Raw genomic sequence first — 21,044 nt, 5'->3', positions numbered from 1 at the left:
TACTGGGGTAAACATATTTGATCTATGGTATTTAAGTTGAATAGAGGTGTAATTGCTGGTTACTGTATGACTGTAGACTACTCCAGTAGACTTCCACTCAAGCTAGCTAGCTGTTCCTGTACTTGTTAAATGATTTTGGGGCCAATATCTCTAGCTAGCTAGGTTTATGTACCACCACAGTCTCATAATGAACCGAAAATATTTCTCCGTTAGCTGTGATGCTAATTTTCTCTGTTAAATCCCATTCATTTATGCTAACAACGTTAGGGATCCGAATTGACCTTTTTTGTGATCTGTAAAGTTTCAGTAGTAAATACTAAATCAAAAGGTGTAGTTTCCTCTGCCTTCCGTTCTGCTAGCCATTCTGTTGTCATACAAGAATGTAGGTTATAGTTTGATTTAGCATGCTGATTGAGTGATCATTTATTCATCCAGCCTATTTCTATTCATTTGTCCATCATTAAAATATTTTTAATGACTACTCCAGTTGTTTCGCTGACTATTTATATCTGTGTGTGGCATTGCATTAGTGTTTTACAAGCTTCTCATCTTATTCTACAGAATAAGATGGACGGTGTCCAACTTTGAATAATCAAAATATGGTAAAAATGTCAAAACTTTCCGAGCTTAAATTCCCGTGGTAAGTTTCCGGAAATTTACCGGAAACTTTCCACCCCTTTGCAACCCTATACAGCACAATAAACAAAAAAAGTAACTTTATATTAGCAAGCTAGTATATTTCAGATGGTGTACATTTCAAATGGCCCCCAGGCCCATAGTTTGTGGCCCTCTACTTACCTTCATAGTTTAGTGTAATCTTGAACTAGAACAAACACTAACTACAATAACGGTCCAACACAAAAATGACACACATTGGGCAACACAAAGAGCAACGTCCAATAAACAAGCTGAAGTGTTCCTTGACCATGTCTGGGGAATATAAATATTTTACATTCACTTTGACATTGATAACTAGATGAGGCGTGTGAATGATCCAAATGCTGAAGTTGAACTGAAATCCTGGAATTTTTTTTAGAATTGTTGAAGTAGAGCACGCAATTCCCAAACAGGCTGAATATTTTGAAGTTCGAACAGTTTAAATCAGATGGAAAATGTGGGAGTTTGAACTTTGAAGAATGTCCCAGTGATTTAAATGAGAATTTCCTAAAAATTGGGGAATTTCGGGAAATGCTGGAATTTTTTTGAAAATGGTCAAAAACTCGAATGGTTTGAATGAGTTGAAATGGTTGGTGTTGGAATTTTTCAAATTGGTCAAGAAATGTTGAAGTAGTGACATGTTGAATTGAGAAATGGTATTACGGAATTCCTGGAATTTCGGGAAAACCGGGAATTTTTCCAGTTCAAAAAACCAACTTTGTTTTTTGTCCTCATTAAAAGGAATGTTTTGATGGTGGAACGGTTGAAATGTGTTGAAAAATGTGGAAGGAGTAGTCGCCAGAAAAAAGGGTGGAAATACGGCTTTGGAAAACCAGGAATTCTGGAAAATCCTGGAATTTTTTTTAACTTAGAAAAAGAATAGTTTAAAGTTCCAAGATAGTGGAATGTGTTGAAGGTGGAATGGTTTGAATCGGTAGAAAAATGTGGAAATGGTGGAAGTTTGAAAAATGGCCAATTAATTTTGAATGGGAAAAATGTCCCGGAAAACCTGGATTTCTGGGAAATCTGGGAATTTTTGGAATTTGTCGAGGGAAAACCCGCGATTCCCGAATAGGCTGAACAGTTTGAAGTTGGAACGGTTTGAATCGGGTGAAAAATGTGGAAGGTAGAGCGCGCCAAAATTTGGAGAAGAAGAAGAATAAGAAGAAGTTGAAGAAGTTGAATAAATAGAAGAATTTTGGTGTAGAAATTGTGTGAATGTTTTGGAGCATTCACACAATTAACCCTGTAAAACCCAAATATAGAAAAACCTAAAAAAAAAAAAACATTTGACCTTTCAGATGTTGTTGTAGGAGGCATTTGATGCAGAAATTGAAGAGTTAAAAAAATGTTTATGTATGTTTTTAGAGAAATGTTGTAATATTGCAACATTGGGCTTTAATGGGAGCAGAATTTCTGTATTTGTACTCACGTTGTCTGAATAACTAAGGGTTCATTTGCAGGGTTGATTGCTTACTTATCCCCATAATGGTATATACCATTAATAATAATCACACAGTAACTATAGTTATATTTTTATGAAGTCATTTATTACAAATATAAAAAATATGATACAAGATAAAACTCTCAAAAAACGCTTTTTCCCCCCCTTTTTTTCTTTTCATGACATCGGTCATAAAGACTTTCATTGGTGGTGTAAGTCCTAAAAACAGTCTGTAAAACATCTGTAGAATGTATACTATCCATGTATAGAGAAAAGACTTCAGCCAGTGATGTAGTGGAGGGAATACAACCTGTTTGAGCCCACTGCAACAAGCCAGCTATTTGACTACCACATTCACCCAGTGTTGCAACAATTATATAACAAGCTCTAAATGAAATTTGATGCATCTGTTCCACAATTACTACATATGCTCTAGACTTTGTAATAAAAAACAAAAAAAATTTAAAAGACATTTTAATTACTTGAATCTGATTAATCCAGTCCAATGAAACAAATAGATTTTGTTCGAAGGAAACCTTGAGAGGTTGTGTGAGTTCATGGCCAGAAGGCGTGACTTATAAACAAATGTACGATCCAATAACCTCGTGAGATTGAACAATAGGACCCAATGACTACGTAAATGTGGTAAAAATAAATAAATATATATAACAGATTGTTTTTTAGGATGGTTAAAGGTAACGTTGTAATTTTACAACAAGGGGTGTTACAGGGTTAATGATCACCATAGCTCAGGATCACTATAACTACTGAAAAAAGTAGTTAACAAATGCAGTCACGTGGTTAAAACATGATTCTGAAGTGAATCTTTTTTGCGGCCCAGCCTCTACCTACGGCGGCCCCCAGGTAAATGATGTTTTCAGACCCCTGCTGTAAAATATTAAGCATATTTTTTTCCCAACATGTTAATAGACATTAATTTCTGTGCTAAGAATATTTATATAGCGCTTTTCTCTAGTGACTCAAAGTGCTTTTACATAGTGAAACCCAATATCTAAGTTACATTTAAACCAGTGTGGGTGGCACTGGGAGCAGGTGGGTAAAGTGTCTTGCCCAAGGACACAACGGCAGTGACTAGGATGGCGGAAGCGGGGATCGAACCTGGAACCCTCAAGTTGCTGGCACAGCCACTCTACCAACCGAGCTATACCGCCTCACTGTGGCAGTATGACACGATTAATCAATTTTACACAATCGCCAGAATTGAGTCTTTTTTTTATTTTTTAAACATTCTTAATCGTCATAAAAGTGTAAAAAGAAGTGTGCCACTGTAAAACAGAAAACAATGCTACACTCCGCCTTTAATAAGTAGAAAAGCCTATGGTGATGCTCGATTCTCACATGCTGACTTCATTGATTCCCTGTCATCACTGGCCATACAGCAATAGATATTTGTCTATAACTTGACCGCTTCTATGTTGCTACCTCGCTTTGTTTATAATGTCTATTTTCTGCTGGATCAACTCTATTTTATGCTGCACTTTTTTTGCTGCAGCTGTTACATGTACTGTAATATTGCACATGGTAATTGGGATTTGTTATGTTTTATATATTATATAATAATATAATATAATACTATAGTATATCAGTATATATTACATACTGTATATATAATAGGGGTGTGGGAAAAAATCGATTCGAATTCGAATCGCGATTCTCACGTTGTGCGATTCAGAATCGATTCTCATTTTTAAAAATTTGATTTTTTAAATGTATTTATTTATTTTTATTTTTTTTATTTTTAATTAATCAATCCAACAAAACAATACACAGCAATACCGTAACAATGCAATCCAATTCCAAAACCAAACCCGACCCGGCAACACTCAGAACTGCAATAAACAGAGCAATTGAGAGGACACACAAACACGACACAGAACAAACCAAAAGTAGTGAAACAAAAATGAATATTATCAACAACAGTATCAATATTAGTTACAATTTCAACATAGCAGTGATTAAAAATCCCTCATGGACATTATCATTAAACATTTATTAAAAACATTTTTAAAAAAAAGAACAATAGTGTCACAGTGGCTTACACTTGCATCGCATGTCATAAGCTTGACAACACACTGTGTCCAATATTTTCACAGAGATAAAATAAGTCATATTTTTGGTCCATTTAATAGTTAAAACAAATTTACATTATTGCAATCAGTTGATAAAACATTGTCCTTTACAATTATAAAATGTACTACTCTGCTTGCCTGTCAGCAGACTGGGTAGATCCTGCTGAAATCCTATGTATTGAATGAATAGAGAATCCTTTTGAATCGGGAAAAAAATCGTTTTTGAATCAAGAATCGTGTTGAATTGAAAAAAAAAAATCGATTTTGAATCGAATCGTGACCCCAAGAATCGATACTGAATCGAATCGTGGGACCCCCAAAGATTCACAGCCCTAATATATAATGTGTAAATATTACATATATGTTATATTGCTACTATGGTACATTTTTTGTCTACTTTATACCTTTTGTTTTCGCTCTCTTTTTGTGCCCTTATGTGCATTAATTATCCTTTGAATCCATATAATTTCCATCCTTTGTAACTGAGCTACAGTGTGGAACAATTTACCTTGTGGATCATTAAAGTTGGTCTAAGTCTAAGTCATGTTTTTGTGCAGCGAAAGAAGCATATTTTTCCTGAAAATTCTGGTCTAATTTGGGATTTTCTGACATTTTTAACATTAAAAGCTACAGTGTACTATACAGACATACAGTATACAAGTGAAACTCCAAAAATGTGTAATACCTTGCAAAAGTTAATTCATGTAAGAAATTCAACTTCAAATGTGAAACTAATATGTAATATGAAGCCATGTAAGCCATAAGTATTGAAATGATACAAAAAGAAAGCTTGAAAAATATCTTGAGTTGTATATTTATTAGCCTATGTAATTTTTTTGTTTCACCTGTGTTTTTATATATATATATATATATATATATATATATATATATATATATATATATATATATATATATATATATATATATATATATATATATATATATATATATATATATATATATATATATATATATATATATATATATATGTGTGTGTGTGATGCAGATACTCTCACCTTTTCCTTCTGATGTGCCCTGAGGGCGGCTTCCTTTTCCTGCTCTCTCTTTAATATAGCTTCAGCTTCCTCTTGTTGTCGGGCAGCGATGGATCCCTGCAGCTGGGCGACCTCTTCCTGATGGGCCCGCCACTGCTGCAGCTACAATAATAATAAGAATACTAATAAGGTCAGATACCTTCAATGTAGCACACTACTTCAGGATGCATTGAATGATAAAGTGAAAATGTTACAGGATTCCAAAAAGGAAAATTTTGAAACTAAAAGAGAGAACTTGATTTAGCTCCCTCATGTTGTTCTAGTCAGTTGATCAAAATTATAGGGTTTATAGGGAGTATACAATGTTCTCTGGGAGCCAAATATTCATCCTGAAGTATCCATCTTTATTTTATTAAGATAATACACATATGCAAGGAGGACAACTTTAGTATAGGTTTGATGAAACGTGAATATATGTGTGTATATATACCGTAGGTATGTGTGTTTGTACAGTGAATTTGCATGTATGTGCCGCGTGTGTGTATGTACGTATTTGTGTATGGATGTACAAACCCCGTTTCCATATGAGTTGGGAAATTGTGTTGGATGTAAATATAAACGGAATACAATGATTTGCAAATAATTTTCAACCCATATTCAGTTGAATATGCTACAAAGACAACATATTTAATGTTCAAACTGATAAACTTTTTTTTTGTTGCAAATAATCATTAACTTTAGAATTTGATGCCAGCAACACGTGACAAAGAAGTTGGGAAAGGTGGCAATAAATACTGATAAAGTTGAGGAATGCTCATCAAACACTTATTTGGAACATCCCACAGGTGAACAGGCAAATTGGGAACAGGTGGGTGCCATGATTGGGTATAAAAGTAGATTCCATGAAATGCTCAGTCATTCACAAACAAGGATGGGGCGAGGGTCACCACTTTGTCAACAAATGCGTGAGCAAATTGTTGAACAGTTTAAGAAAAACCTTTCTCAACCAGCTATTGCAAGGAATTTAGGGATTTCACCATCTACGGTCCATAATATCATCAAAGGGTTCAGAGAATCTGGAGAAATCACTTCACGTAAGCAGCTAAGCCCGTGACCTTCGATCCCTCAGGCTGTACTGCATCAACAAGCGACATCAGTGTGTAAAGGATATCACCACATGGGCTCAGGAACACTTCAGAAAACCACTGTCAGTAACTACAGTTGGTCGCTACATCTGTAAGTGCAAGTTAAAACTCTCCTATGCAAGGCGAAAACCATTTATCAACAACACCCAGAAAAGCCGTCGGCTTCGCTGGGCCTGAGCTCATCTAAGATGGACTGATACAAAGTGGAAAAGTGTTCTGTGGTCTGACGAGTCCACATTTCAAATTGTTTATGGAAACTTTGGATGTCGTGTCCTCCCGACCAAAGAGGAAAGGAACCATCCGGATTGTTATAGGCGCAAAGTTGAAAAGCCAGCATCTGTGATGGTATGGGGGTGTATTAGTGCCCAAGACATGGGTAACTTACACATCTGTGAAGGCGCCATTAATGCTGAAAGGTACATACAGGTTTTGGAGTAACATATGTTGCCACCCAAGCAACGTTACCATGGACACCCCTGCTTATTTCAGCAAGACAATGCCAAGCCACGTGTTACATCAACGTGGCTTCATAGTAAAAGAGCGCGGGTACAAGACTGGCCTGCCTGTAGTCCGGACCTGTCTCCCATTGAAAATGTGTGGCGCATTATGAAGTCTAAAATACCACAACGGAGACCCCCGGACTGTTGAACAACTTAAGCTGTACATCAAGCAAGAATGGGAAATAATTCCTCCTGAGAAGCTTAAAAATGTGTCTCCTCAGTTCCCAAACGTTTACTGAGTGTTGTTAAAAGGAAAGGCCATGTAACACAGTGGTGAACATGCCCTTTCCCAACTACTTTGGCACGTGTTGCAGCCATGAAATTCTAAGTTAATTATTATTTGCAAAAAATAAATTTTATGAGTTTGAACATCAAATATGTTGTCTTTGCAGTGCATTCAATTGAATATGAGTTGAAAAGGATTTGCAAAACCTTGTATTCCGTTTATATTTACATCTAACACAATTTCCCAACTCATATGGAAACGGGGTTTGTATGTGCAAGCGTATGCATATATGAATGTACATATGTGTATGTATGTACTGTATGTTTGAATGTACAATATATTTGTCTCCCAGTATGTGCGGGAGCCAAAGTACAGCACCAGCCACCCAGAAAGCCCAACCCAAAACAGCAGGTGCGGTGCCCAGGGACCACCGGGCCCACGCAGGCAGAACGGCCAGCGACAGGACCCCCAGAACAGGGCCCACCGGGCCGCCCTGCAGGCCAGCGGCAGGCTGTAGACAGACGTGCCCGGCTGAGAACAAGGCGGAGACAACCAGCCCCAGGGCCAATGAGAAACCACACCTCACACGGCCAGAAAGACGGGATGCTTGCCCCGCAGTGCTCAGAGACACCCCGCCTCACAAGCAACCGGTCCCCCATCCTCTCCCCAACAGAGACAGAACCCACCTCACAGTCCCCAGCTGTGATCTCACCCAGACCCAAACCTCTGGCAACAGTCAGATCATGCCTCACCCTCACACTATCAGCGAGGTACTGGCAGGGGATTGGCAAGCCACCAAACCGCAGCCCCTTTTGGGTCACTTCCATCCCTCCTAGTCTGCTTATCTGGAATAATAATAATAAGGCGGGAGCAGCAGTCTCAGTAGTAAAGCCCAGACTTCCTGGTCTCCGGCCACCTTTATAGGTTCCACATGGAAGACACCGATGCGTTCCCATGCCAGCTGCGAGACATCATCTCTGACATAAACTGTGTCTATCCCAGGTCTTCCTCCAAGCTGGGCATGCCTGTAACACCTCGCCAGGGAAGCATGCTGGAGGCAATCAGAAGGAATATACACTACCTAAGCCACCTCAACTGGCTTCTCCTTATGTGCAGTACCAGAGTCTCTACACAGAGCTCCTCCTCTCTGAGGGTGAGTGAAGCCACCGAGTGGGGGAAGGCTTTTTTAGTCAAGACCCAATTGTGACAGTAGGTGAGGTTAGGTAGGTAGGTAAATGGATGGCTTTGCTTTGTCTACTGGCTCAGCTCCCGCTTCACCGCAATGGTCTGGTACAGCGACCACATTACATTGCAACAATTCGCCAGTTGATATCACTCTCCAGCCTTCCATCACTTGTGAACAAGATCCCAAGATAGTTCAAAACTTCGACCTGGGGCAAGACCTCACTCCCAACCAAAGGGTAAAATTCGCTCTTTTACGGAACCATTGTCTCAGATTTGGAATGGGCTGAGTCTAAACTCTCGGCTGCGAACAACCCCAGTAAATGATGGACAGCTGTCACACCTTAATGAGGACATCGGGACCACATCTTCCGCAAATAATAGGGACAAGATCCTCAGGGTCCCGAGCTGGACACCCGCAACTAGAAATTCTGTCCATGAAATTAATAAACAGAAGCAGTGACAAAAGGCAACTTTGGCAAAGGCCAATTGAGCAAGCATTTGGCGAAAAAACTACCTTTAGGAAAGAAACCTCAGAATTGCGATACACCACCACAAGCTCGAGTATATACTTATAATAATAATTCACCCCTATACAATATCCTACCCTAATACCCTACTGTGCAATATTACCCTTCGAGTGCAATACATTCGAGACTGATTGTTATTTTTTACTCCGGTACTCTTGCCTTGTACTGTATATTGTACAGTATTTTGTATTTCTATAGTGCTTTGTATATTGTACAGGACTGCTTATTATTTTTATTGGATAGTAGTCTGTTTATTTCAATTGTTAGTTGTTGGTTTTTTTCTTTATTACCTCTTGTGTAATTTATTTTTACCCCATATTTGTTCCCACTACCGCACCTTAAATTGGAGTCCTTAATCTCGTTATATGCAAATATAATGACAATAAAGTGCATTCTATTCTATTCTATTCTATTTTATTCTAGTGTCCCTAGAAACGAAACATTCGAAAACAGTTCACGCCAGTCTTTGACAAGCGGGAGTCAGGGCTAGCGATAACGCCAAGAAAAATCCAGAACTCGCAGATTCGGTAAAATCTCCTGTTTTTACAGGTGAAATACGTCAACGGACAAATACATATGGACAAGATGAACGCAGTCTGTCGCATTTGACCGTGGAGATTAAGAACGGGGCTACAAGCTGGAACTATTCATGCTCCACTTCAGACAATAAGAGACCTTCAATTACCAAGAATGATTAAATAATACTGTATTTTCTGGACCATAGGGCGCACCAGATTATAAAGCGCAATGCCGATGAGCGGGACTAGTCAGGTCTTTTTTCATACAAAAGGCGCACCGGATTATAAGGCGCATTAAAGGGGTCATATTAGGATTTATTTCTAAATGGAAAATACTTCCTTGTGGTCTACATAACATGTAATGGTGGTTCTTTGGTCAGAATGTTGCATAGATTATGTTTTACAGATCGCTTTCTGACAGTCGCTTCAGGATGCGCCGTTTTGTGGGCGGTCTTATTTACATGGCTCACCTTCGATAGCGTCTTCTCCCCGTCATCTTTGTTGTAGCGGTGTAGCGTGCAAGGACGGGAGTGGAAGAAGTGTCAAAAGATGGAGCTAACTGTTTTAATGACATTCAGACTTTACTTCAATCGATAACGAAGCAGCATCTCCTCATCCGTGGCTCACTAGTGCAACAACAACGCCGTAAATGTGTCCCGTGAAAAAACGTCCGACCGTAACTCTCTAATAACTAAAGTTCCGTGGGTGACTTTTGTAAACCCACTGCACAGGTAGTTTTTAGCGCTTCCATAGCGAGATACAAGTTATAACTTTTACAGCAGAGGGTGAATGCCCCATGACAAGAAGATAGAGAAAAAGAAGAAGCTTATCGACTACGGCATCGGCACGGACTGCAGTGGCGGACGTGCGCAAATTTTCAGGACTTATGCAGATCTCAAATTCACATCAGCAGGCACCAGAAGGTAAGAAAAGTTGGTTTCGCATAATATTGTATAACAAAACGCCAGGTAACATGTCTGCTAATGTGTGCCATTTTGCGGTCCTTATACACACACCATAGTAATACTTGTATCCCTGACTACGGTAGCCGTAATGGGCCGACAATCCACCAAGCGGTGTGGCTTCAAAGTCATACTAAAACATTTTGACGGTTTTTTGAGTGCCGTGTGTAATGTTCTTCATTTTTAATGAAACATTTAAAGTTTTGGGTGTTGTTTACTGGCGTCATATTGCGGTCTACACGTATCTCTTATGTGTGACTACCATCTACTGGTCACACTTAACATTACACCATGCACCAAATAAAATTGCTTCGAGGTCGGTAAGCACAACCAGAATCATTCCGTACATTAGGCGCACCGGGTTCTAAGGCGCACTGTCGAGTTTTGAGAAAATGAAAGGATTTTAAATGCGCCTTATAGTTTGAAAAATACGGTAAGTAAAAATTTTACTGTTAGTCTTATGTTTTGCATGTTGCTCTCCTCTGAAACAATATGCAGTGTTGGCGTTATGAATCTTATTGGGGTCCCAGGGACCCCATCAAGTCATAAAAATGGGATCCCACAGTAAATTTTTGGGGTCCCCCTTTTTTTAAGCGTTTTCAAAACAAATGATAAATGTATGCATTATCCTGTTGTATCTCACATTCTTCATTGTGTTTTGGAAAAAAGTTGTCATAAACGTGAATAATGTAAACTCACTACACCGGTATGTTTTAGCGCTTTCATGGCGAGTTTATTGACAGATATAAGTAAGAACTTTACACTACTTTATATTTGAAATGGCACTAAAATATTTACTACTAAAACATTTTGATATATTTTTGAGCGCCGTGTTTCATGTTCTATATTTTCATTGGGACATTTAAAATGTTGGTGTTATTTACTTGAGACTTATCTCTTATGTTTGACTCCCATCTACTGGTCACACTTATAATTAGACCCTGTACCAAATAAAATAGTGTAGCGTCCCGGAAGAGTTGGTACTGCAGGGAATTCTGGGTATTTGTTCTGTTGTGTTTATGTTGTGTTGCGATTCAAATATTCTCCCGAAAAGTGTTTGTCATTGTTGTTTAGTATGCTTCCACAATATGGCACAGGTTTATGACAGTGTTGGCGTTGTTTATACGGCCACCCTTAGTGTGACATGTACGGTTGTTGAGTAAGAATGCCCAATTTTAATGAAGATTTTGATTTAGGATATCCCGTGTACAAATATAAAAAATATTTGTATGTGAGATATCCTAAATCAAAATGTTCATTAAAATTGGCTATGAACATACAGAATGACAGCATTTCCTGTCATCTTCAATTTAAGGCCATTTTCACCCCTACCGATGCATCAAAAGTAGAGATGTCTGATAATATCGGCCTGCCGATAAATGCTTTAAAATGTAATAACTGAAATTATCGGCATCGTTTTTTTTATTATCGGTATCGTTATGTTTTTTATTTTATTTTTTTAAATTTATTAAATCAACATAAAAAACACAAGATACACTTACAATTAGTACACCAACCCAAAAAATCTCCCTCCCCCATTCACACTCATTCAGACAAAAGGGTTGTTTCTTTCTGTTATTAATATTCTGGTTCCTACATTATATATCAATATATATCAATACAGTCTGCAAGGGATACAGTCCGTAAGCACACATGATTGTGTGTGCTGCTGGTCCACTAATAGTACTAACTTTTAACAGATAATGTTACTCATTTTCATTAATTACTAGTTTCTATGTAACTGTTTTTATATTGTTTTACTTTCTTTTTTATTCAAGAAAATGTTTTTAATTTATTTATCTTATTTTATTTTATTAATTAAAAAAAAAAAGGACCTTATCTTCACCATACCTGGTTGTCCAAATTAGGCATAATAATGTGTTAATTCCACGACTGTATAAATCGGTATCGGTTGATATCGGTATCGGTTGATATCGGTATCGGTAATTAGGAGTTGGACAATATCGGAATATCGGATATCGGCAAAAAGCCATTATCGGACATCTCTAATCAAAAGTATTGAGGTGGGTAAGTTCAACTTTGGAAAACATGGTAAACAAAACGTCGGCGGAAAGCGATGAGAGGTAAAAATTAATAGATAAAAAATCCTTTATGATTTCAATGCGTAAAAAGATCCAAAAAGTGCATTAACGCCAACGCTGAATATGGATATGAACCAAATGGTGAACTTAAAAAATGTGCTTATGGTGTACTGTTACAAACACAGTAAAACAAGTATACATGGTCACATATACATGTGTACTAGTTACCTGCTTATTTTTGATACAGCTCTTGCATTGGCTCTCATTAGATTGTGCAAGTTTACTTCATTTAAAAGTTTACACGTTTTCCCAGGGACATCTCTCTCCTACCGAGCAAGACGCTGACAAAACATTTGGCAAGGACACGCAGACACGCATAGTGCAACATTTTCTAGGGGATGAATGAATGACAGGCTCGTTACACAGCAGTAGCAGCAGCAGCCTCTCTGTGGCGTGCCGGCTATTCAAGTGCAGCATTCCGAGCGTGCAAACAGATTCACATGCCTATCAGAGTAGAGCACAGGGGTGCCCACAGGAATGGACTGCAAATTAAAATGGTCTCAGGCGCATTAGCGCCGGCAGTATCATCAAGGCACTTGCACGTGGTGTGTGTCTGACTGGAGCAGCAGGGGACTTAAAAACAATCCTCCACTAAAAACACTTCTGTTTGGACTTTATAGAGGCAACACAATATTACTAATGTAAATACACTATATTGCCAAAAGTATTTGGCCACCTGCCTTGACTCACATATGAACTTGAAGTGCCATCCCATTCCTAACCCATAGGGTTCAATATGATGTGGGTCCATCTTTTGCAGGTATTACAGCTTCAACTCTTCTGGGAAGGCTGTCCACAAGGTTGCAGAGTGTTTTTTTAATAGGAATTTTCGACCATTCTTCCAAAAGCAATTGGTGAGGTCACACACTGATGTTGGTGGAGAAGGCCTGGCTCCCAGTCTCCGTTCTAATTCTTCCCAAAGGTGTTCTATCGGGTTCAGGTCAGAACTCTGTGCAGGCCAGTCAAGTTCATCCACACCAGACTCTGTCATCCACGTCTTTATGGACCTTGCTTTGTGCACGGGTGCACATTCATGTTGGAAGAGGAAGGGCCTGCTCCAACCACAAGTTTGGGAGCATGGAATTGTCCAAAAATGTTTTGGTATCCTGGAGCATTCAAGGTTCATTTCACTGGAACTAAGGGGCCAAACCCAACTCCTGAAAAACAATCGCACACCACAATTCCTCCCCCACCAAATTCCACACTCGGCACAATGCAGTCCGAAATGTAGCGTTCTCCTGGCTACCTCCAAACCCAGGTTCGTCCATCAGATTGCCAGATGGAAAAGCGTGATTCTTCACTCCAGAGAACATGTCTCCAGTGCTCTAGAGTCTAGTGGTGATGTGCTTTATACCACTGCATCTGACGCTTTGCATTGGACTTGGGGATGTATGGCTTAGATGCAGCTGCTCGGCCATGGAAACCCATTCCATGAAGCTCTCTGCGTACTGTACGTGGGCTAATTGGAAGGTCACATGAAGTTTGGAGCTCTGTAGCAACTGACTGTGCAGAAAGTCTTTGCACTATGCGCTTCAGCATCCCTGAACCCTCTCTGTCAGTTTACGTGGCCTACCACTCGATGGCTGAGTTGCTGTTGTTCCCAAACTCTTCCATTTTCTTATAATAAAGCCAACAGTTGACTTTGGAATATTTAGGAGCGAGGAAATTTCACGACTGGATTTGTTGCACAGGTGGCACAGTTCCACGCGGCCCATTCTTTCACGAATGTTTGTAGAAACCTTCTCCATGCCTAAGTACTTGATTTTATACACTGGGCCAAGTGATTAGGACATCTGATTCTGATCATTTGGATGGGTGGCCAAATACTTTTGGCAATATAGTGTATTTGAAGGTGCAGTGATGTAGTAGTGTAGTACTGCATGGCATACTGAGAGGTGTTATGGTATTGAGGTAATACGGTGTCAGTCACTCCTGTTCAATATGTATTGAAGGTCTGTTATCAGGGAACATAAGGGAATACAATCAGCAGCTAATTGCAATTAATTTGTCAATTAAATAAGGTCAATTTGCATCTGGAAAGCAGCTTAAAGATGGGAATTTACTGTCAGAACCACCGTGAGTCTAATTTAGCGAGCACAATGCCAACAAAGTGACTCTGGAGAGACTAAAGTATTCATTCCCTTTAACAAAATGTTGTCTGAAGTAAAGGCAAGCAAACAGGATCCTTTTATGGAGCTTTGCAAAGACTGCTGGGATGTCAGCAAAACAAAAGAATGACGGCCTTCTTTTATTATCGTTGCACTGCAGACTGTTCAAAACCTTGAATCGTAAATTGACGTCTTCTGTCAGGGGGGCGTCACCGTAGCCGTCATAACTATCTAGTGCATGTCTAATTGACAGACTTCCAATGTATAGTATAATAGGACTGAATCAGTTTAGGAAAGGCTGTGAGCAAAATGACCAATTAGGAACAATGAGAAATAATTTGTGGCATGCCCACTGAAATTACTCACACTCGGTACTAACAAATCAGTGAGTCATGGTTCACAGAATTGTTCAAGGGACAAAAACTAGACGAAACTACCGCAATCCTCAGAAGTACTTAACTACTTTTTGGACATCCTTTATCAAGTGGAAACATCAAATTCAAACACTTTAAGGTCATAAAATTAAAATAAACATCCTTACGTTTGGAAGACAATATGCCTCTAAATCAGCTGAAAACATAGTGAAATTGCACTTACTGTATTGCAGTGCTGTGCGATATTATGATAGATATCGTCCATACATACACTATATTGCCAAAAGTATTTGGCCACCTGCCTTGACTCACATATGAACATGAAGTGCCATCCCATTCCTAACCCATAGAGTTCAATATGATGTGGGTCCACCTTTTGCAGCTATTACAGCTTCAACTCTTCTGGGAAGGCTGTCCACAAGGTTGTGGAGTATATAGGAATTTTCCACCATTCTTCCAAAAGCGCATTGGTGAGGTCACACCAATTCTAATTCATCCCAAAGGTGTTCTATCTGAGTTCAGGTCAGGACTCTGTGCAAGCCAGTCAAGTTCATCCACACCAGACTGTCATCCATGTCTTTATGGACCTTGCTTTGTGCACTGGTGCACAGTCATGTTGGAAGAGGAAGGGGCCCGCTCCAAACTGTTCCCACAAGGTTGGGAGCATGGAATTGTCCAAAAATGTTTTGGTGCTTGATTTTATACACCTGTGGCCGGGCCAAGTGATTAGGCCACCTGATTCTAATCATTTGGATGGGTGGCCAAATACTTTTGGCAATATAGTGTATGTCTGTTACCAAGTCTGACATGATTAGAACACACTGGTGTTTGATTCTAGAAGTCAGAAGTCAGACATGCGCTGCTATGCAAAAAGAAATCAATGCGCTAAAGAAATCAGTCTTGTAAATGATTAAAATGATCAAAATACGGTAAATATTGGACATATTACATATTGTTATGAAGGTGTCTTTTACTACATTATACAGTATATAGACTTGATGTGTGTATATAAAATGTTGCTGGAGGGTTCTGAAGTTGTTTTAGGCTACAATAGTGACTCCCATGAGCCACATCTTTCAAGCGTTTATCATCTGTAAAATCGTTTAAAAAAGACGTGTGTTATTGTCTCTCATGATAAATGGGTTATACTTGTATAGTGCTTTTCTACCTTCAAAGTACACAAAGCGCTTTGACACTATTTCCACATTCACCCATTCACACACTGATGGCGCTAACCCACGACCCATCAGGAGCAAGGGTGAAGTGTCTTGCTCAAGGACACAACGGACGTGACTAGGTTGGTAGAAGCTGGGGATCAAACCAGGAACCCTCAGGTTGCTGGTACGGCCACTCTATCAACTGCGCCACGCCGTCCCCATGATTGTGAACGGTAAGCAAAATTCCCCCAAAAAAGTGCAGTTCCCCTTTAAGTAGCTTCTTACCCATTTTAAGACCGTCTGATGCCATACCGTTCTTATTAGTTTATTAAGATATTATGATTGATTATGTCAAATGCTTTTGTTAGTTCCATAAACAGTGCTGCTGCACTCTGTGTACCATCTCTTGCGTTGGTAATCTCTTCCTTTATTTCGATTAATGCCATTGATGTTGAAATATTGGGTTTGGATCCGTATTGTTTGTCTGTTAGTATTCCATTTTTTTCATGAATTTCACGCCGATGTCACGTTATCGATGGGAAAATGCACTTTTAGACAATATGATTTGCCTGAGCGGCTAGGAGACACCGAGAGTAACAAGCGGTAGAAAATGGATTAGAAACGACAGATTTAAAAAAAAGAATAAATCGAAAAAATTAAAAAATTTAATTGTTTTTTTTTCAAATTGGGACTTTCTGCGGGCCGTAGTTTGGGGACCACTGCTCTAGATGAATGAGAAAGAATCCCAAACACTTTATAGCTCAGAATTCAAGTTAAGACCTTTTTATGGCTGTGATTAAATCCTCCACCGTGTGCGAGTATCATTCCAAAACTGGCAAGCCGACAACCGACACTGCATCAACACCAGAACACAAGCAGATGTGTTTACATGAGTAACTAGGTTGTCGTGTGAATTTGCACAAACACTCCTCTGAGACGGCGGCATCATGTTTTGCGAGACCTTCCTCATTATCTTGTTTGCATTAACAGCTCATCCCTAGTGGCAGCTTGAGCCCGAGATGCTGTCAGACTCTCACCGGCGGATCGAGCAGACAAGTAGTATAATTGGAGCCTGTAGATTTCTTTTGAAGAAGAGTTTTGTTTGGAATTTGGAACAAACCAAAAATCCCACATTGTGGATTTGAACCAAAATGTCTGAAGAGTCCAACAAAAATTGGAGATTAAACTATGATCAGCATGTGTGACATCACACACGGTATCAGCTAAGTTGTGAGCATGTAAAAGGTTGTGGGTTTTGCTATTTTTCTATAGCTCTTTTTAGTGTAAAATAGCCAAAACTATGAGCAATACATTCAGCATTGTGTGGTGTTCGGGTCTGTGGGACCCGTTTTCATTTTTTTATTAAAAGAAAAATAATACAATTAATTATATTTTCAAACTGAGACTCACTGACTTTGGCTCATTTTCTGTGAATAACATATCAGAATACATATTTAATGACCACACACCATACACCCCCTTACACATTTCTATTACATATAAGATGTCCGGGACCCGGGGCTAATAGAAGTGTGGAAATTGATGTTCTGTGTACCACACACACACACACACACACACACACACACACACACACACACACACACACACACACACACACACACACACACACACACACACACACACACACACACACACACACATGCGCACACACACACACACACACACACACACCAGGCCTAGACAGGAGGACAGAGTGTAGGTACACAGAACATCAGAGGGTCAAATGTGCGAGAAAATGAGAGCAGACAGTGTTGACAAACAATGTTGCAACCTTGTGTGGGAACCGCAGGTGCAGAAACACAAAAGAAGAATCCCTGTGGGATGCAGAAACTGGCAGAGAAATTTTCCGTGCAACGTTCATATTGTTGTTACTCAGCCAATGTTTGTGGGTCTGATGGACCCGTTGCAATTTGGGGCTTTTAATGCCTCACAATCAAACACTTTTATGTTAAAATACCGAACAGATGTTTACTTTATCCCAATAAACATCTGTTCAGTATTTTAACATAAAAGTGTTTGAATGTGAGGCATTAAAAGCCCCAAATTGCACAAACGCTGGCTGAGTACCAACAATATGAACATTACACAAGGGTTAATTAGTCTTACCAAGCCGATGCTAAATGCTATAAATAGCAAGTAGCTGAAATAACAAGAGAAGCTTAGCAACGAACAAAACCTTTTTGTTAAATGTGTCTGTCAAGCATCTTCAATGGTAAGACTTGTTAGGCTAATTGGAGACTCTATATTGGCCATCGGTCTGAATGCTTGCTTGTCTTTAGGTACCCTGCCGTTGGCTAGCGACCAGTCCTAAGTAGAGATGTCCGATAATATCGGCATGCCGATATTATCGGCCGATAAATGCTTTAAAATGTCATATCGGAAATTATCGGTATCGTTTTTTTTATTATCGGTATCAGGTTTTTTTTAATTTTATTTTTTTATTTTTTATTAAATTAAAGATTAAAGATTAAAGTACCAATGATTGTCACACACACACTAGATGTGGTGAAATTTGTCCTCTGCATTTGTCCCATCCCCTTGGGGAGCAGTGGGCAGCAGCGGCGCCGCGCCCGGGAATCATTTTGGTGACAACATAAAAAACACAAGATACACTTACAATTAGTGCACCAACCCAAAAAACCTCCCTACCCCATTCACAGTCATTCACACAAAAGGGTTGTTTCTTTCTGTTATTAATATTCTGGTTCCTACATTATATATCAATATATATCAATACAGTCTGCAAGGGATACAGTCCGTAAGCACACATGGTTGTGCGTGCTGCTGGTCCACTAATAGTACTACTAACCTTTAACAGTTAATTTGATTCATTTTCATTAATTACTAGTTTCTATGTAACTGTTTTTGTATTGTTTTACTTTCTTTTTTATTCAAGAAAATGTTTTTAATTTATTTATCTCATTATTATTATTATTTTTTTTTAAATCACCTTATCTTCACCATACCTGGTTGTCCAAATTAGGCATAATAATTTGTTAATTCCACGACTGTATATATCGGTATCGGTTGATATCGGTATCGGTAATTAAGAGTTGGACAATATCGGAATATCGGATATCGGCGAAAAAGCCATTATCGGACATCCCTAGTCCTAAGTGTACTGTACACTGTCTCTCGCCCAAAGTCAGCTGGTATAGGCTCCATCTCACCCGTAACTCTTGAGGATAAGCGTACCTCCGGTTTCTGTCTAAGGCGCTAAATCTCCTAGATAACGTAGAACATAAACATTAAGCAACACAACTGCATCCTTACTTCCTAGTTTACATGTGTTCTGTATTAATTCAACCTTTATCTATCCAGGGTAAGACAATTAGGAACAGAGTCTCATTTGTTATGCAGACCTAGAAAATGGCAGCTCATATCAACTCTCTTTTACCGCTTTGGATTGCTTTCAACGGTTCACAGATGCTCTTAACGTGCGGGGGTAAATAAATGTGTTGGAACATAAATAAATGATTGAGATAGACAAACACTTTTCAAAGGTAAAACATACACAGAGAATGTCTGCAACTTGTGGACCACAGAGCAGTTGGTGTTTATTTCTATATTTCTAATGAATCATTAGTATTTTTGCTATAAATAATTAAAACAGTACTGTAATTTGAAAATACGCTTTGAGTATGTGACTCTACTGCCATCTAGTGTCTATTTTAAGTATGTGTGGTATAAAACAAGTAAATATCGATACATAATTTGTCTTGAAATTATTGTTGACATCATGTTCTTTTTTTATGTTAAAGGGGCTGTGTGTAACATTTACAGAGATGCCTAGAGGGTGCTAACTTTCCAATGTATTTTACACAGTATAATGCCACCGTCTTACTGCTTCTAGTATAGCGTAACGTACATATGTACGTAACATGTGCACACGCATTAGCTTTTGTGTGTTCTTAGCCCACCAAAGGATGACTTCCCAAATATAAAAAGGGATCATATTTATTTCTACATTTAAAACACTTCTGTGTGGTCTACATAACATGCAAAGGTGGTTCTTTGGTCAAAATTATGCATATACTGCGTTATGTTTTACAGACCATCTTCAAGTCGCTATCAAAACGTCTCTTCGACATGCATCGTTTTGTGGGCGCTCCTATTTAGGTGCCTACACTTCGACTGGGTCTGTCAGAATAATTGTATCTAAGTTATCACAAAACTTTGTGTTTCAATGAATTCCCGGCGAGCAGACAAAAGCTGTCTTTGATCCTACCAATCAAAAGGCTTGTGAACGCCACTGTGTAGGATGGGAAGGGACATGAAGGTGTGGGTTTCTTTGATGTATTGTAATCCACAGGAAGATTTTGTCTTCACCCGAGATCTACAAAGCGGAGAGGAAGCAGGGCCTGACTCCCTTCCAGGCACCTTTTCTTTGAACTGTTTTGTGACCAAAGGCAGCGGCTGTTTAAGACCCCCTTCCTTTAGAAACAGCTGTTGCCATGTAATCAGGGAAAGTCCAAATAAAAGAGGAGGCGTACAATCTTTCGTCAGAGCGTGGTGGGAGACTGTACAAGAGTACAGTCCAGACAGTTCTCCTCAATTGAGCTAAATTTAATTATGTCTCTGTTTGATTCCTTGCTTCTTTGTCTGTTTAATAGATGTCATCAGTGTTTGAACCATTGGACTTTCACAATATTATGTCAGACCCACTCGACGTCCATTGCATCCGGTCTCCCCTAGAGGGGCGGGGTCACCCACATATGCGGTCCTCTCCAAGGTTTCTCATAGTCATTCACATCGACGTCCCACTGGGTTGTGAGTTTTTCCTTGCCCTTATGTGGGCTCAGTACCGCGAATGTCGTTGTGGCTTGTGCAGCCCTTTGAGACACTTGTGATTTAGGGATATATAAATAAACATTGATTGATTGATTGATTGAACCTGACAGGGACAGCCGTGTTGTAGTTTTTAGCACTTCCATAGCGAGTCTACTGACAGATGTAAGTTAGAAAGTTATGCTATTTTGTATTAGAAATCCTCCCCTCTAAATTGTCCAAAATGTCTTTCCTTCCCCCCCACC

General features: G+C 39.2%; 1 protein-coding gene across 4 annotated transcripts in view; it reads right to left on the bottom strand.

The window, feature by feature from the left end:
* The window catches only part of LOC133665405 (coiled-coil domain-containing protein 148-like), a 76,151-nt gene that overhangs the window by 20,984 nt on the left and 34,123 nt on the right, over positions 1–21,044 (bottom strand). For all 4 annotated transcript variants that reach the window (XM_062070693.1, XM_062070695.1, XM_062070696.1 and 1 more), the window contains one exon: positions 5,208–5,348. In XM_062070693.1, the coding sequence (XP_061926677.1) occupies positions 5,208–5,348 (141 nt within the window). The remainder of the gene's footprint in view (positions 1–5,207; positions 5,349–21,044) is intronic.

This window comes from Entelurus aequoreus, linkage group LG14, assembly GCF_033978785.1.
Source record: "Entelurus aequoreus isolate RoL-2023_Sb linkage group LG14, RoL_Eaeq_v1.1, whole genome shotgun sequence".
Lineage (NCBI taxonomy): Eukaryota > Metazoa > Chordata > Actinopteri > Syngnathiformes > Syngnathidae > Entelurus > Entelurus aequoreus.
The sequence above is the reverse complement of the archived record's forward strand: the minus strand, read 5'-3'. Positions and strand labels throughout refer to the sequence as shown.